The sequence below is a fragment of the Accipiter gentilis genome, chromosome 3 (genome assembly GCF_929443795.1).
Source record: "Accipiter gentilis chromosome 3, bAccGen1.1, whole genome shotgun sequence".
NCBI classification, from domain to species: domain Eukaryota; kingdom Metazoa; phylum Chordata; class Aves; order Accipitriformes; family Accipitridae; genus Astur; species Astur gentilis.
The window spans coordinates 34,106,934-34,123,006 of record NC_064882.1 but is presented as its reverse complement, the minus strand read 5'-3'; the positions used below and the strand labels follow the sequence as shown (position 1 = coordinate 34,123,006).

Here is a 16,073-nt window from a genome sequence, read left to right as displayed (position 1 = left end):
AAAGAATTTGGCTGCTGCTCCAGGATGTTAGACAGGGTATGGAGAGCAGTAGATGTAGAACTAATGGATGCAGGACAATAAAAATATTTTATTTTCCTTACTGCAGCAGATAACCACAATAGATATAGCAAATAGCAGTATCTGTTTGCTACCAAACAAAAAGGAAAATTAAGAGAGAGACGGAAGGTGCCCTTTGACTAGAAGTACCAGCTTGAAGAAAGACAGTACAGCCTTGCTGTGATGAAACATACAGACCTTCTTTCTGGTGAAATTCAGAAAGAAGTCACCAAAGCCATAACTGAGTGTTGCCCAAAAAGTGAAGTTTCCACAGCAGGACAGATAACATCTGGAGATTCAAAGGAAACAACTTCTTACTCGGTCAAACTGACACCATCAGACTACCCTTGTTTGTGCAATTGTCCCTCTGGCCTAATTTTTCCCCTGAAAGTCTCTTACTGCTGTTTATTTAGCTTTCTACATAGTAGGCTGGCTATCAAGAAACACTGCCTAGACCCTAGAGCAACTTTCATTGCAACATAAAACTAGTAAACATTTGCATTTAAATGCTAGCCTTGGAGCTTAGCCAAAAATAGATTAGACGAACTTAGAACTTTTCTTTGCAGTGCATTGTGCCTGGGCACAAGGAAAATAAAATATTTTTATTGTCTTACATTCATCTACTGTTCTATATATTTATTAGTTTGCACTTTTATAAGTATAAATATTTTATACTAATTCACAGAAGAAACAGTGTATTTTTTTACTAGGTTTACGTACCTAAGTCACTCACACAGCTTTTGTATAAATCAATTTTTCACAGTTACATGACGCTCTAAAACACATGGGTGCATTTTTCCAGCAGTAAATTTCTTAAGTGTTGGAGTTGTGAGCCACCAGCAAGTAATTAACGATCACTCAGGAAAACATGCTAGTTCAGGTAGGAGGAGTGCTCTCAAGTGTCAAAGCACTCACATTTTGAAAGCTTCAATTAAGATAATTTGTAAAATCTATTGTTAAAGGGATAAAGTTCATAAATTTTCCCGCTGCTAAGAACTTCATGTGTCATCTCCAGCAATTCCTTTATCCAACAGATATGGTTACCTGTCAAATACTATGGGTTCATTTTACTTTAGAACTTCCACTAATTATAAAGAATTGAAATCACTTCTGTAACCAAACTGTTAAAAGCTACACATTTACTCTATGCTGCTCTTTCTTTAAAGAGAGAACTATTAAAACAAAACATAAAACAGGTATTAACCCCAAAATATATGTTGGATGGCACTGTATTTAATATATTCAAGGGGTATATTATCTTCCCCCCAAAATAATCCAATGAAGATGTGGCCAGATTGAAAGCAATTCTAGTTTTATTTCTTAAGAGCTCGAAAACTCAGGTTGTTCACTGAAAGGCAACCAAAAGATAAATTTACATGTGAAGGCCTTAAACTTCCCATCCTTTCATCTCCTTGACTTAGTAGAAGTAGTTGAAAATCCTCCTGCCCCCAAGTGTAGGCAGGAGCTTTTTCCACTGCTAGAGAAAACCAGAGAAGGAAAGGTAAATCAGATCTCCTGCTGGTGTGCTTCACAGCCCACATAAATTAAAGCAATGGCATGACTAATGCAGGCTGTGACGGGAGGCTAAAATGCCAACCCTAAGGCTGCCTGTGTTGGACGGATGGCAGCCTACAGCAATAGAGTGGCACAGTGGGGCAGGGGATGGGGCCGGAGATCCCTCAGCAGATCTTCAGCTGGGACTGGTACGTACTGCCTGGTAAAACTAAAGGTTATTTCTGCACAAATACTCTCTGTATCTGATGCAGGAACTATTGGACATTCTCAAAGGATGCTTACCTGCTGGAAAGACTGTAAAGGCTTCTAGTTCACAGAATAAAAGACATTGTTAAAATTAACTTAAACTTTCAAATCTACCACTTTTTAATTAAATATACAGCAACATGGGTTTGTTTGTTTCTTCTTAACATCATACATTTTTCTAGTACAAAGAGAAGTTTTTTTCCACCCAAGCAAGCTCCAAACTCTTTCTCAAAGTGGACTAAAAGAAAGTGGACTAAAAGAATGTCTCTGGGGGAGGCCATGAGCATTAGCAATTCCTACATCCCACTCTAAGTGGAGAAGCTAAAACAACATCACACAAAGCTTCTCTAAATGCCTATTTCAGGCAGTAATACTGATGCTGCCTTTCATGTCAGTACTTTTATGTTTATATGTCTGCTATCACACCTTTGTTTGTGTTTCACATCCGAGAGAAGATTTTTTTTTTCTTCCCTGATGGCATTTCAGACTGAACAAACCTCATGACTTTCAAAGTGACCCTTTTATCACAGCCGCTCTGCTGTCAATACAGCCGCACGTTGGCATTCACAGTAAGAGCACAGGCTGATTTAAACTTTAAATACCAAAATATCTTTGATACACCTCAGGGCACAGCAATGATTTCTCTGAGTTTTCTTTTGTTTACTTCATAATAATGTCAATTTAACACATGCTGAATATACCATTATCATGTTTCTATTGTATCTGTATTCAGCTGTGGCAGGAAAGTCTTCACTCACATTCCATAAACCATTGCGAGTATTATAAAACTCAAATTATAAGACAAAACTCTCAAAAAAGAGACAAAAAGTGAAACATTTTTCTGAAATGGTCTGGTTTGTTAATGTTACTTAGCTGTGTCTGAAAATGCAATCACTATAAAAAGCAACAGTCGAAGAATGAAGATCTTACTACCGTAAAATTACTATTTTTTCAATTTCCATCAGAGTGTAAATTTTATTGATTTCCTTTTTATGCAATTAGAGTGTGACTGAAAACATATCACTGGTCTGATTTTGTCATCCTTATGCATACTGAATAAGAACTTATTTTAGAAGTAGGAATTGAAGCAAAATCACACAAATTCATGTTTGATCCTATTCACACTAAATTCAGCCTTACACAAAGTGCACTGAAGTCAGCAGGACTTCTTCTGAAGGGATGTGTTACTCATCCACAGAAATACCTACAAGGGTTTAGGACCAGGATAACTACTTCTAAGATGTTACACAGCATAAGACAGTAAAGTCAGATGCCCTGGAGCCCCTGTGTAAGGATCAACCAGAGACTCCTGCTTTCTCCTCACTGTAGCACCCCGATTTAAAATAGCAGCTATTGATGTAAATGAAATCAGGGGCTGCATGCTCTATGTAATGACCATCCGGGAAATCCTCTCTGAGAACATGCTCATCTTCGTAGACTTGTGGGCTTTTTGACAAATGGAAACAAAGAAAGACTTTATACAAAGGATCAAGCATCTCACTTAGAGATAAAGGAAGAACACAGGACTTGGAGATAAAGGAACCCAGGATCGGATTGGATCATCTGGTTCAAATCCAATCCTCAGCTGTTTCAGGCAGTATTTAACTTATAAAACTAATTTGTTTAGTTTCTCCTTTTGCTGTTTCCATTGAGAAGCTGATACAGAACTTAGCTCTGCTAGTGGCTAGGAGTTCTCTTCCAGTTTCGATTCTAAATTTGTTCATGGCTAGCTTGCACCTAAGTTTGGGTCTTTTGTAATTTTCTGCAGCAACATTTGCCTTCAGCTTATCCTCCCTTCTCAGTGTTATTTTCCCTTTTGCCTGTGTATCATATTCCCAGTATTTTTTGTTAGACACTATAAAGTTATTCTGTATCTTTTCATACAAAAATCTATTTTCTTCACCTTCACAGTAGCCCTTCTTTGCAGCCTTCCTGTGGTAACTGCTGCATGAGCAGTTTTGTGCTCCAGCATTCAGCTCTAAGTCATCAGCTCAAAAATGATGACATGACACATGACAACACAATGAGCATTTTTCACATTACAAACAGACAGACAATGGATGAAAATATGATGCATTAGAAAAAGAAAAGAAAATATGTAAAAGAATGTGCACATAGAGTGTTAATATAAATCAAATCTTTCAAATGACTTAGATAAAATACTAACAGCTATGGAGAAGTTTTCCATGTGATATGTACAGATATCATTCTTATATTCTCCCTTAGCTAACTGGCATTTTCAGACATCCTTAAATCTTCACCTTGTTCCTGAGCTTCTAAGCCTCTTTTTCTCTCCAACTGCATGCAGTTATACACATCCTATCACTAGAAATGGGTAAAATGTGAAAGATGAAGCGAGTTTTGAATGAAATCACTGATCTCAAACTTGAAGTGCCACCAAAGTAACACAAATTTCCAGCACAAAGATGGCTTGAGTAATCATAATCAGGCAATGGATATAAAAGCAACTCCTCAGATTTCTGGAACTTCCCCTAGTGTTACTGCTTGTTGTAATAAAAGCTGATTTTCTTCCTTCCAGAGTACTCCAAGGAACTCCTGGGGAATGTTTGATGGAAGAAGGAACGTTGCCACACGCCTGCCTGCGCACACGTGTGGCTGACCTCCCTCCCAGCTACAGTGGTGGAAGGAAGGGCAACACGCTTGGGCTACACACCTTTTACAGATCTTACTGCAACAATAGGGTCTTGGGTTATTTCTATTTATTCCCAATGGTAAAATAAGTCCAGTGCTCCAGTTCACTGTGTTTCTGGAGCCACCAAATTTGCACAGATTTGATTTGAAAGAGACAATACTTTTTCAATTTCTGAAAGAATGCGATAAAGGAAGGATTACTTCAAAGCCAGGTATATTATTAAAACAGTCCACCTCCTCCCATCATTTGATTTAGTTGAAGACAGGCATCTTACCTAACCTCCTCCACTATGGTTTTCTTTCCCTTCTCTGCAGCGTTGCCTTCTCCATTTATCAAAACTGGATAGAAAGGTGTTACACTTAAACAGAATATGCTTCTAAGGAAGAAATATCAATGAATCTCTTCATGCAAAAATAACGCATGGAAATGCTTTACACCATGTTTCCAAAGTTCTCAAGGTTTGACTGTATTTTTGTCATGCTTATTTCCATTGGGAGGGTTATCTGGAAGTCCATGCCAGCATTGCTATAATCCCCAATTAATCAGTTGATTGTTTTTTTCCCCACATGTTCCACCATCTGGGGTGAATCTCTTGACACATGGCAGAAAAGTCGTTCTCTGGTTCAGAGAATGAATATTTAATTGTTTTATACAAACTGGAAAAGCATCAAAACCAAAGACTGCAAGCCTCTCATCCCAAAATACATGACAGACTCCCTGGCAAGTGGGGTCACATCCCTGCAGGCAAATAAGGAAACTGGATTGCACATATTCTGGGTCAGTTGTTTTTGTTGGGTTTTTTTGTGTTTTTTTTTAACGATTTGATTGGTATATAAAAGGGGCCAAGCTCCATCAGCTTTATTAAACTATCTCCAATGACTCAATGCACACACATACATATAGATATTTTTCAATTCACCTAGCACTTGTTTACACAGCAACTTGCAAAGGCACAACAGGTGAACTGGGAATTAAAGTAAACAGATAAAAATAAGCAGAACCTACACTTTTTCTCTTTAAGTCAGATTTTAGTGTGGTCTTCCAGAACAAAACATCGATTCTGCAAGCACAGTTCAACATGCCTGTGTTCAGTGTCCATGAAGAGGCAGCCACACAGGTTTAATTGAGAAGGTGGGGATAACTGCTTTTAGTTTTGCCTTTTTCCTTAAATAATATCTAAGACAAAATTAAAGAAGGAAGACATTTCGCATGTACCTAAGCCCATCTATCACTACCCAAATTTCCAAGAAGCTGCACATTATTTACCTGCTCAGTAAAGGCATTCCAAATCAATGCATTTGCTCACGACAGCTAACCTGAACAGCACAAATGCTTCGTGGAAGTACTGAAAATGTTCTCTTACTATTTTTCTTTGATTTGTTTTCTCTATCGACTTTTGGTTTTTTGCTTATTGTTTCCTTAGGAGCCAGAACCAATCCCTGCAGTCCTTTCTAGTTACTCTTTCCTGGATGACAATTCTTCAGTTGAAACGTATCCTATGTTTATTTCAGATAAAACATGTGACCAAGAAAAACATTTCCATGAAGCTTCTGCCTTTTTCTTGAAGTGAAAACTGTAACATTATTTACTAACATGTTCCCATGATCAAAAGTAATATTGGAAAGCAGTATGTTCATCTGCAACCAAATACCTTCATTTGTGTACAATTAACCAAATAAGCACAATAAAGCTACTGTCTGGAACACCATGGCTCCCTAATCTATAAAACAGTAAGCGATTTTTGAAGGGTATTTTTCTTTCAGATCATAGATTGACTATCTTGAACATATGGGTCCCTTTAATTTTTAGTAAGTGCATGAAAGCTTTCTGCTCTTTGATAAACATGATGAAGTACCAAATCACACATGCCTGAACGTACCTGTTGTTAGCATTACTGTTTCAGTCCCTAGCAATATGCCTAAAAAACATCTGCAAGCTGAAAAGCCGACTTCAGAAAAATGAAACAAATAAAAAAACCCCACAGTTTATAGTAACAGCTGATCCTAGCTGTAAAGGAGCAGATGGGACTCATCCATATGCTATCGGAAAGTGGGAGACCACACATCATCTAAGCTATCAAGAAAGTATCAGATGTTCTAACAAGAGAGAAAATACTGTATTTTTAAAGGCAATTTTATGCTCTAGAAAGTTATAGCAGTATTTTTATAAGCTCAATTCCTCATGTTATTTACTATTTTCAGATGGGATAATTCTTCAAAGTACCAATAGCTCAATGAATGTAAACTGAATTCGTCCTAGATTAACATCTGTATCTATAGAATCATGGCAAACCATGTGGGATTTACTCAGAAAAATGATGAAATGCTCTAAGGAACTACAGAAGGAATTAATTTAATAAGATACCGAGTGTTAGTAATACCATGGCAATAGTACCTGTTTAAGCAATACAAACAAACGATACTCACAACTTCTACAAAAGGCTAAAAACATTAAAAATCTTAAAGAATATGCATTAATTTTCTTGGGGAAAAACCCTTTTACTGACCAGAAGGGTGGGAAAGTAATTTCTAAACTTCAATCTTGTCTCATTAAACTACCAGAGTGCTACAAAAGAATACTAGATAATGAAGTGTGAAATTTGCCTGCTAAAGGGGTGTCATAAAATATCAGAGAAGGTGGGAATAAGAAACAGCCATTCAGTCCAGAAAAATCTGGGGTGATACGGTAAAAGTCTACAAGATCACAAGAAACTTGAAGAGGGACTAAGGGGATCAGTTGTTCTGCTTCTTCCAACGTTAAGACCTAAAGGGCATCACACAAAGCACAACAAAGGATGTGTTTATGAGAGATAGTAGACATGAGTTTTCGTTGCCACGGATGGTAAAATTCTGCACGGTTTCATACTGAGAATGAACAAATCCATGAAAGACTACAAAAATCTTAGACACTATGCCTCAGGAGGACCCTAAGCCAAAAAAAATATGTACTCGTTCTGGGGAAGTCTCTCACCTGCTTGCCCTGTTTGTACTTCTCTCTAGACACTCTCTTACAGCCACTGCACTGGAGATGTGTTAAAAAATATGTACTTTCCTAATTACTTCCTCTTGCTAAAACTAACATCAGCAGGGAATGAAAGATAAGGTTAATTTTCAGCAGTGCCTTTCCCATTAAAAGAAATTATGTTTTTGTATATTGTGATACTCCACTGGCATTGCACACTTCCCTGAGAAAAAACTTAGTTCCTAAGTATATGTATGAGATAGATATATATATGTATATGACATATCTGTCACATGTAAGGTACTAGTATAACCGTCACAGTAGATTTCTGAACACAACAAAGCCGATTTGAAATCAATTGGTAATTGTTCATGAATAGTACTTGCCCTATCTAGGAAGATCCAGAAATACACATTTCCCACTAGACTACAGAGTTCCGAAATAAAAGAGCAGAAGTACAAGCTACTCAATTTTGATCTCGGTGTAGTAATCAAGGACTCAAAATCCTTGGTAGCTTGCTCGACTGTCGGTAAGCAAAAAGCTTTTCCTTGTAGTCACTCTGCATCTTTCTTGTTTCAACATATGCCTTTTGTCTCTCAAGCATTCCACCACGAAGCACCAACAGAAGCCTGGCTCTGTCATTGTAACACACTCCTCATAGGTACTGGGGTGGCTCTTAGGTACTCCAAAATTGTCTCTTCTCCAGGCTGAACAAGTCCTTCTCACAGGGCTCCTGTCACTGACTCGGTGACTCTCCAACGGACTTGGCCCAGTTTATTGATGTCATTCCTGTACTGGGGGGGGGCGCAAAACTTGACGCAGTAACCACACTCCAATATTGAAGTTGTGCCTTGTGATACAAAAAGCAGTGGATGCAAAGTGGATGTCTGACTTTTTGGTAACATTTTCTTTGTTCAGAAAAAAATATATATGCCCTCTTCTCATTCACCCATCCTAAAACATGACTAATAATGGGAGTTGCTTTCATATTCTGAAAAAGAGCTGCTCCCAGCTAAGAGGAAGCAAAGTAGTTCAGATCTCCTAAGCCCAACTAAACAGAACAGAGAAGTTTCACTGAAGACAAGTCTGGCCCCATTAAAGTCAGCTAAAATATTGCTATTGATATACACAGGAATCAGAGTATGACTCTTCGCAACTTCTCAACAGCTGAAGTGTCAATTACCAAAATTTTCATAAAAAGCAAATCAACGTTCTATGCTACTGAGATAGTCCCACTGTTGTCAGGCATTACAAATGTTTGAACATACCACAGGAAAGGTGGAGAGGCCAACTAGGTAGCTACCGGTACAGCATTAATGTTATTTGGCTTTAAAAACAATGAGCACAGTGAAAAACACAGAAGATCTAATTTTAAAGAATTTCTGTAGAAAGCAAGTAAGTAATATCAAACAAAAGCTGTTTGTCTTGCATATATCTGCAGACACTTTGCTCCAAAGAGAGTGCAAAGTGCAATACAAAATCTTGAACAGGATCAGTGAAGGGAATGAAGCTAAATGAAGAAAACCAGAATCCATTCTGAAGAATGGTGATGTGAAGTGAGAAATGAAGAGGGTTAATCTTAATATGCTGAAAATATAACATGTAAGAACATATTGATCTGCAAGTTCTAAACATTGGTGGAACATGTCTGTAATATGGAAAAAAATATGATTTGTTTTTCAACAGAGTTTTTTAGAAAAAACAAAAGTAGATGTTGCAAGTAGCTGCACTTAAATTGTTTGCACTACTTAAAACACTGGAAGGGAAGTTTTCAAGAAATTTCAAGTCAACATTTGACTTTCCTTAGGTATCCAAAATGCAAGAGCAGTTCTATTCCACAGAATTCTTCTTTAAAGGAAAAAAATATATCTCTGTCTAAGAAACATACGTCAGCAATACTAGGGACTTAGCTGAACTTGAGATTTGTCCTTACAGAAGGACAAAGGGATTTCAAGATTTTTTGCAGTATTTGCCTTGCAAGAAGAGCTGAGCTGAGGAAGCAGAACAGTCTTCACAGGCCACCTACAGTCCATCTTCCAGTCAGCTACCACATGCAAAGGAATAAGCACAGAGACTAGCTAGAAACGATTTTCCCAGAAGCAAGAGGAAAAGGAATATTTTGGTCTTCTCCCCATTCTCCTCTAAAGCAGCATAATTTTTCCTCAGCTTTTCCAAAAGAGGATCCACAGAATTACATCAACATTTCATTACTCACACAGAACATCACCAGCTCTTTTTTCCTCAAATAAACCACAATCAATTAATTAGATCACTTCAGTGGTGAAGATATACAAACAGTTGATTAATGTTTAATGTCAAACTCTTTATAAAGAAAAAGAGGCAATAAATGGTGCATGAAAAAACCTCAAGAACTCAGGGGAACAGAAGTCTTACTTTCAGGTTTACAGCTGAACAACTGTGAAAAAAACTCCTAAAAAGCAGCTGATTTTTCCCCTTTTTGCAGAGAACAGTTTGTAAGAGAATCTTTGAAAATTTAAGCACTGTTTTGACATCTTACTCTGTATTTGAATTGAATTTAGATTAAATTCCTCCATCTATCTGCAAATAATTTTTGTTAAAATTTCATTATTTGATAACAGCAGGATCCAATTCTGATCAAGTATCTGAAGGCTACAGCAATACTGTTTAAAGAAATGCTACACTCAGGTAAGTATTTGCATATTATGCATACCTATTAAAATGCATTTTCCAAAGATATGGTGCAATTAGAATCATAGGATAAATTTGGTTGGAAGGGACTTCTGGAGTTCAGCCTCTGGACAAAGCAGGGCCAGTTGCTCATGAACTTGTCCAGCTGAGTTTTGAATAGCTCCAAGGATGGACATTTCATGGCCTCTTTGAGCAATGTCTTCCAGTGCTTAACCACTCTCAGTATAAAATTTTTTCTCTTCTATCCAGTCAGAATTGTCCTTGCTGAGTCTTGAATGTTGCTCTCGTCTTTTCATTCTACACTTCTGAGAAAGGTCTCACTTTATTAGTTTTTTATTCCTTAAACATGTTCTTTGTTAAAGAAAATGAAATACAAAAATTACAATCTGTGAATACTGGATTGTCTATAAAGTTGTATCCATCTCTAAGTAATCAAAACTAGGCTGGGAGAATAGCTCTGATAAACTCATTACAACCTACAAAAACATTTACCTGAGGGCATCAGATCTGAAATGCATACAATCAGTAGAGAACTGCCAGACAAGAAGCAGCTCCACCTGACATATCAGGATATCTACCTTTTCCATCATCCTCCTAAAGAAAGTATGTGTAATCCTCTTGCACAATGCTTCTCTATCTTTGGAAAGGAAGAGAAGAAAGGAACCGCACACAACTGTCCCCTTCCTCCCTCTTCAACCATTTGCATCCTACCAACATTGAACTGCTAATACAAGCATTGGTAAATAAAACACTCAGCTTCCAGTCTGAGTGTTTTTTATAGATTTACAAAATCATAGCAATCCTACAATAATAGCCAACATTTTAATTTAGTACTGATTGCAATTTATGCACTAGTTCTCAATTATGCTGACACCTAAGCAAGAATGCATGTGTACATGGGTTTTTAACAAGAATGCTGCAATCACTTTGTGTTGCTATCACCTTTTCTTCTCTTAGACCCCTTGTGGTCTTCAGATAAGGGTGAAGTGAAGTACAAACAATTTGTTAACATAGTGCCAGTGCAAAAATACCTGTGCTTTGATGTACAAAGAAACATGAAAAAATAGAGACATACCTGGTCCAATGCAGAATGATGCAATGATTGCAAGGATGCAAAATATACTGAGGTAAGGAAGCCAATGCACGGTTTCCTGGGGAGATGAAAGACATTCACGTTAAGTATATTGTACATAACATCAATATTAAAAAAAATAATCACAGATAATAGATAGTGTTTTCCACGATTCTTTATCTATTTCAGAATTTAGTCTCGGATTACTTTAGAAAATCACAGTATTTCTGTAGAACCTTTGTAGATGATTTGTATTAAAGGTCTTGGTTACTGTGGAATCCCTGTAGAGAAACACTTGACAAGCTCTTATACCATGGAAGTCACAATTCTGAAAGTTTACAATTTCTTGTGCTAAAGTTTAAGCCAACCTGGAAAAAAGTTTTTATTTCCACTGAACAGATTCAGTGCCTCCATCCTTCTCACGTATTTCAGTTATGTTTAAATGGAGCAACTATGATGGCCCATAGAGCTTCAACATTCACCACTTAAACGCGGGGCTGAAATCTAGACACAACAGGCTGCTTTTCAGTAGGACAGCTGTATCTGAACCTTAGCAAAGAATGTGAAAGCCACAGTCCAGGAAATTTTAGCCATAATCTGATTTTCCAGACAAGGAGGGCCATGTGTGCAAACAACAGGTACAGGGGAAAACAGAACAAACTATAAATGGTTCTTTAAAGGAACTGTAAATGGAATCACCTATTTTTCTCACAAAGCAATCTTTTTTCTACTTCTAAGGAGATTTTAATTGATAAGAACTTGAAATACAATGAGCAATTTCTACTGAGCTTTCAGGAAACTCTTTCTTAATCATGTATGTAAATGCTTGATAGTAATACTAATAGATGGGAAAACCCCATTGATTCCCATTCCTTTTGCTCTTCATCAGTGTTGGTTTTGTTCCCTCAGCAAAGTGTGAATGCCATTTTTATTAGAATTTTACTGTTTTTGCAAAGTTGGTTAATATACCTATAACCGTAGTATCACAAAATATCACCTTGAGAGGCACTGTAAAAATATACTTGCTAAAATGGGTAATTATTTATTTCAGTGTTAAATAAAGACCCCCATTTTCTGATACTTTTTCTTTTCCAGTCTGGGTTATTCCTTTAGTTATGTGGAAAACATGGTCTCCTAGGCATTAACATTAACCAAGAGACTTGTAGATCTATCAAAATTACACATTCTGGGGTTCTCATCTGAAGACAGATCCAAGTTCTCTAAAAGCACTGAGAGAGAGAAGGTACAAACACGGCATAGATACAAATTCCTCTGAGATCCAGCCTATTTGTACACTGGTCCTTTGTTCAAATCAATGCCTAATCTCTAATACTTAACAGATTGAGACACTTCTGATAGGAAGGAAAACTGAAATGCACTCAAAGCAGAGATTTACAATAGCTGAAGGTCCTCATGCAACAAAGTAGGTTTTAAAAGATTTGGAAGATAATTTTTCACTCAGCATACAAAACTTGCCGTTACATCTCTCTTCTGGAGAGCTGCCTTATTGATGTCATCATGGGTATGTGAAGTCAAGCTTTATTGTAGTGTACATACAGGTAAGTCAAATAAAACCTTGCAACGGTGTGGCATACACCTGCTATTCAAACTGACTTACTGACTCTTTTCAACCAAGAAACAAGATTTGAAAGTCAGATTAATGGCAAGACAGAGGAATCAACAACAGCAGGAAAAAAACTTCATGAAAGACCACCCAAACCCATGCCATTGTAGATGTCAGTTTTACGTCTCAAAAGCCATCAGGAGCAGAAAGAAACTGCATCATTATGTAAATGGAAGTTAAACAAGGACAAATGACTCAGGGTCAGTATATAGACTGGTTTAATAATCCTCCTCTGACCATTTGAAATAGCTGGGGAACTGACTGCTAGTAATATCTCAGAACTTAAGTGCAAGTGTTCTGCAAAGGCTAAGTCTTTATATTTTCAATAAAAATATCAGAAATGTAACTTGAAAGAAATAGCAAACATGGAAATTTTTCACTACTGCGAAAAAACATCCAAACCTAAGAATAAGGATGGCATATAAAGTACTAAATAAATCTTGAAAAGACTAAATTACAAACTAAGATAAAAACATGGAATATGGGTAAACTATTTACCCAACTATGGGTAACGCTGTCTTCATAATAGTCCATGATATGCATGAAACTTGGAAACCAACAGATTCATAAATAAACAAAAGGAAGACCTTTGAATCCTTATGACAAACTGATTAAAAGGATTGGCTTACATAGGAATGCTGAGGAAAACTGGTATTGAGCACTTGGTGTTTAAAATAGGCAAAAGAGAGAATACAAATATGTAATGACTGTAGCGTTACCTGTAAAGTTAGAGAGACGGTAAGTACTGCGAAGAAGACAACCATCAATCCAAAACCTCCAATGAGAAGCGGTCTGCGTCCAAGCCGTTCAATAACTAAGCCCTGGAAAACAAAAAGTGTGGCATTTGATTTTATCAGTAAAGCAGAAGAACTCAGACCATGTAGTATGTTCTCCTAGTAAATGTGAACATCAAAAATAAAAGCATGAGAGTTGATTTTATACTATTTATCAGCTATGACATGTTCATAATTGTGTTCACAATTATGTTTACACAATTTAACCTCTTTGAAAAAACAAGTCAGCATAGCATCCTTATTTGAGACCACTGAAAAAACTAGGAAACCATCAAAGCAGTACTTGCTAATAGTTTTATGCCTGGATTTCCTACTACAGAACAAATATGACCATACAGATAGGGAAAGTGTGCAACTGGTAAATTCAAGTTTAATACTGTTAGCATGGTCAACTTCAAAGTTACTACTATATTTAACTTCTTGTGCAACAATTTAATAATAAAACAAGCAGCCCACATTAGCTGTATAAAAATCTGAATACTTATCTGCTAAAGAAGAACACAATGAAGAGTTTCTTGAAAAGCTGTAACAGGAAACTGTCTTTGCTAGTCTGACTCATTAAAATAGGCTAATATATATTTTAGGTCATAATAGCTGATGTACTATTCTCGTTGATAACTACTGTAATTACTAATTACAGTTGGCTTTCTTATGAGGAAGATAAAACAATTTTACAAAGCCCGAAATGTACCACTTCAAATAAGTTAAAGTCAGAATCACACAACTGTTTGCCACATTGTTATTTACTGGAAACTGAAATCCCTCTTCCACACATCCTTTGAGCAAAAGATAAAATGAGCAACTAAAACGAGCAATTAAAATGAAATCTGGAGTAATACCCTTAATTCTGGAAGATTGTGCACACCATTCCACTGTGGGCGTCTAAAAGAAATGCATTAAAGGAAAGTACAAAGTCACCCAGGGAAGAAACCCATTGTGTGGCAAGTGCTTCTTCCACAGCGTCGGGTTCACCAGCAGATTTTAGGACAGGCTTCAAAACACACCAATGCCGCACCCTGCCAAGCAGGACTTCCACACCGGAGATGCGCACTGTGACGCTGCAGAACACGGAAAGCAGTTCTGGGGCGAGCTTTAGCATTCTTTATTTCTTTAAATGAGGAAATATACTCATTTTGACAGTTTCCACAGCTTCCATAATAGAATTTATTTTGGACCCATGTTTAAAATAGACCTGCACTGATGTTATTAACATTTCACACTGTGCTCACGGGGTCCAAATGTTCCAAAACTGCAACTGCTGCACTGTCAAAACCTCTACAAGATGCCAAGTATTTTCCACTATGATTAATGAATCCATCTTGCAAACACATGTGGCCACACATACGCTTAACCAAGAGGCTTTTTTATGGCTCTGAGGGATGAAAAGTTGATGGGTCCGCAAGAAGAGAGATTTCTGCAATAGATGCTTCACATGTAATTTGTTATGAATTACACATTCAGCAATAGATGCTGCACATGTAATTTGACATACCAGGGAGTTTCCCCCCCCCCCCCCCTTTTTTTTTTTTTTTCCCAATTCTGGATTGGTGGTCATGATTAAACAATCTTGGTGTTATACCAGCTGGTGGGGTTTGTATTAAAACAGGGTAAGGGATGAATGTTTCTCTTAGAAGGAAAAAGGTTCATAGATGCCTCTCATACAGACCAAACATGGGAAAAAAAGTGATAGATAGTTTTTGGTTGTAAAGCTCAAAGCAAAGCAAATCCCATCCCACTAAGGGAGGACAGTTTGGACTAAGTCCTCCAAAAAGATGTGTGTATGCACTTGTGCCTACATACACTGAGAATAAGTAGTGTGGACATACTTGGGCAAATCTAGGTGGGTTGGTGAGACAGTCCCAGTTTTAACTGAGACCAGCCAAGCACAGATACAGTTACAGCAGGATCTGTGGGTTCCACATCCTTTTTACAGAAGAGAATAGTAGTTCTAATATATTTAAATTCTTTTTCACTCAGAGACAATTTGGGAAGAACTAAAGCGAATCCATGTGCAGTCATTCTCTTCCCTAAGCTGATGCCATGCTTCCCAAGCTTTCATCAGTGCTGTCTATTTAATACAGTGGCAATGAGGAACTTGAATGCTTCAGCTTCTGAGCACTCCCTGCAGTTTCTGCTCCAAAGAATTTACAATTACAATTCTCGGTGACATTTCTTGTGATTTATGGAAAGGACCAACTTCCTTCACTTGAAAAAATAAGCAGGAATTTTGTCCTTATTCACAGGGACCCTATGATGTACCAGAATTGCTGGAAATCCTATAATCATTTCCAAAGTTGATACAAAGTTAAGTACACTGACAACACTAATAAATCTAGGAAATACAGACTCAGAAACTTCTCAATTAGGCATGATTAACTTGCACAATTACAAGGCCTTCCATTTTAAAGCTAAGGACACCTCTAATTTGTTCAAATGCGTGACCAATCTCTTGTATCACCAGTTCCAACCCAACAATGTGCT

The 16,073-nt window shown here is 37.2% G+C and overlaps 1 protein-coding gene across 1 annotated transcript in view; it reads right to left on the bottom strand.

Annotated features, from left to right (window-relative positions):
* SLC2A9 (solute carrier family 2 member 9) overlaps nucleotides 1-16,073 on the bottom strand; it is a gene marked incomplete at its 5' end in the record, with an annotated part of 107,149 nt that overhangs the window by 29,567 nt on the left and 61,509 nt on the right. Inside the window, 2 exons of the mRNA XM_049794591.1 lie at nucleotides 11,178-11,253; nucleotides 13,518-13,619. Of these exons, the coding sequence (XP_049650548.1) occupies nucleotides 11,178-11,253; nucleotides 13,518-13,619 (178 nt within the window). The remainder of the gene's footprint in view (nucleotides 1-11,177; nucleotides 11,254-13,517; nucleotides 13,620-16,073) is intronic.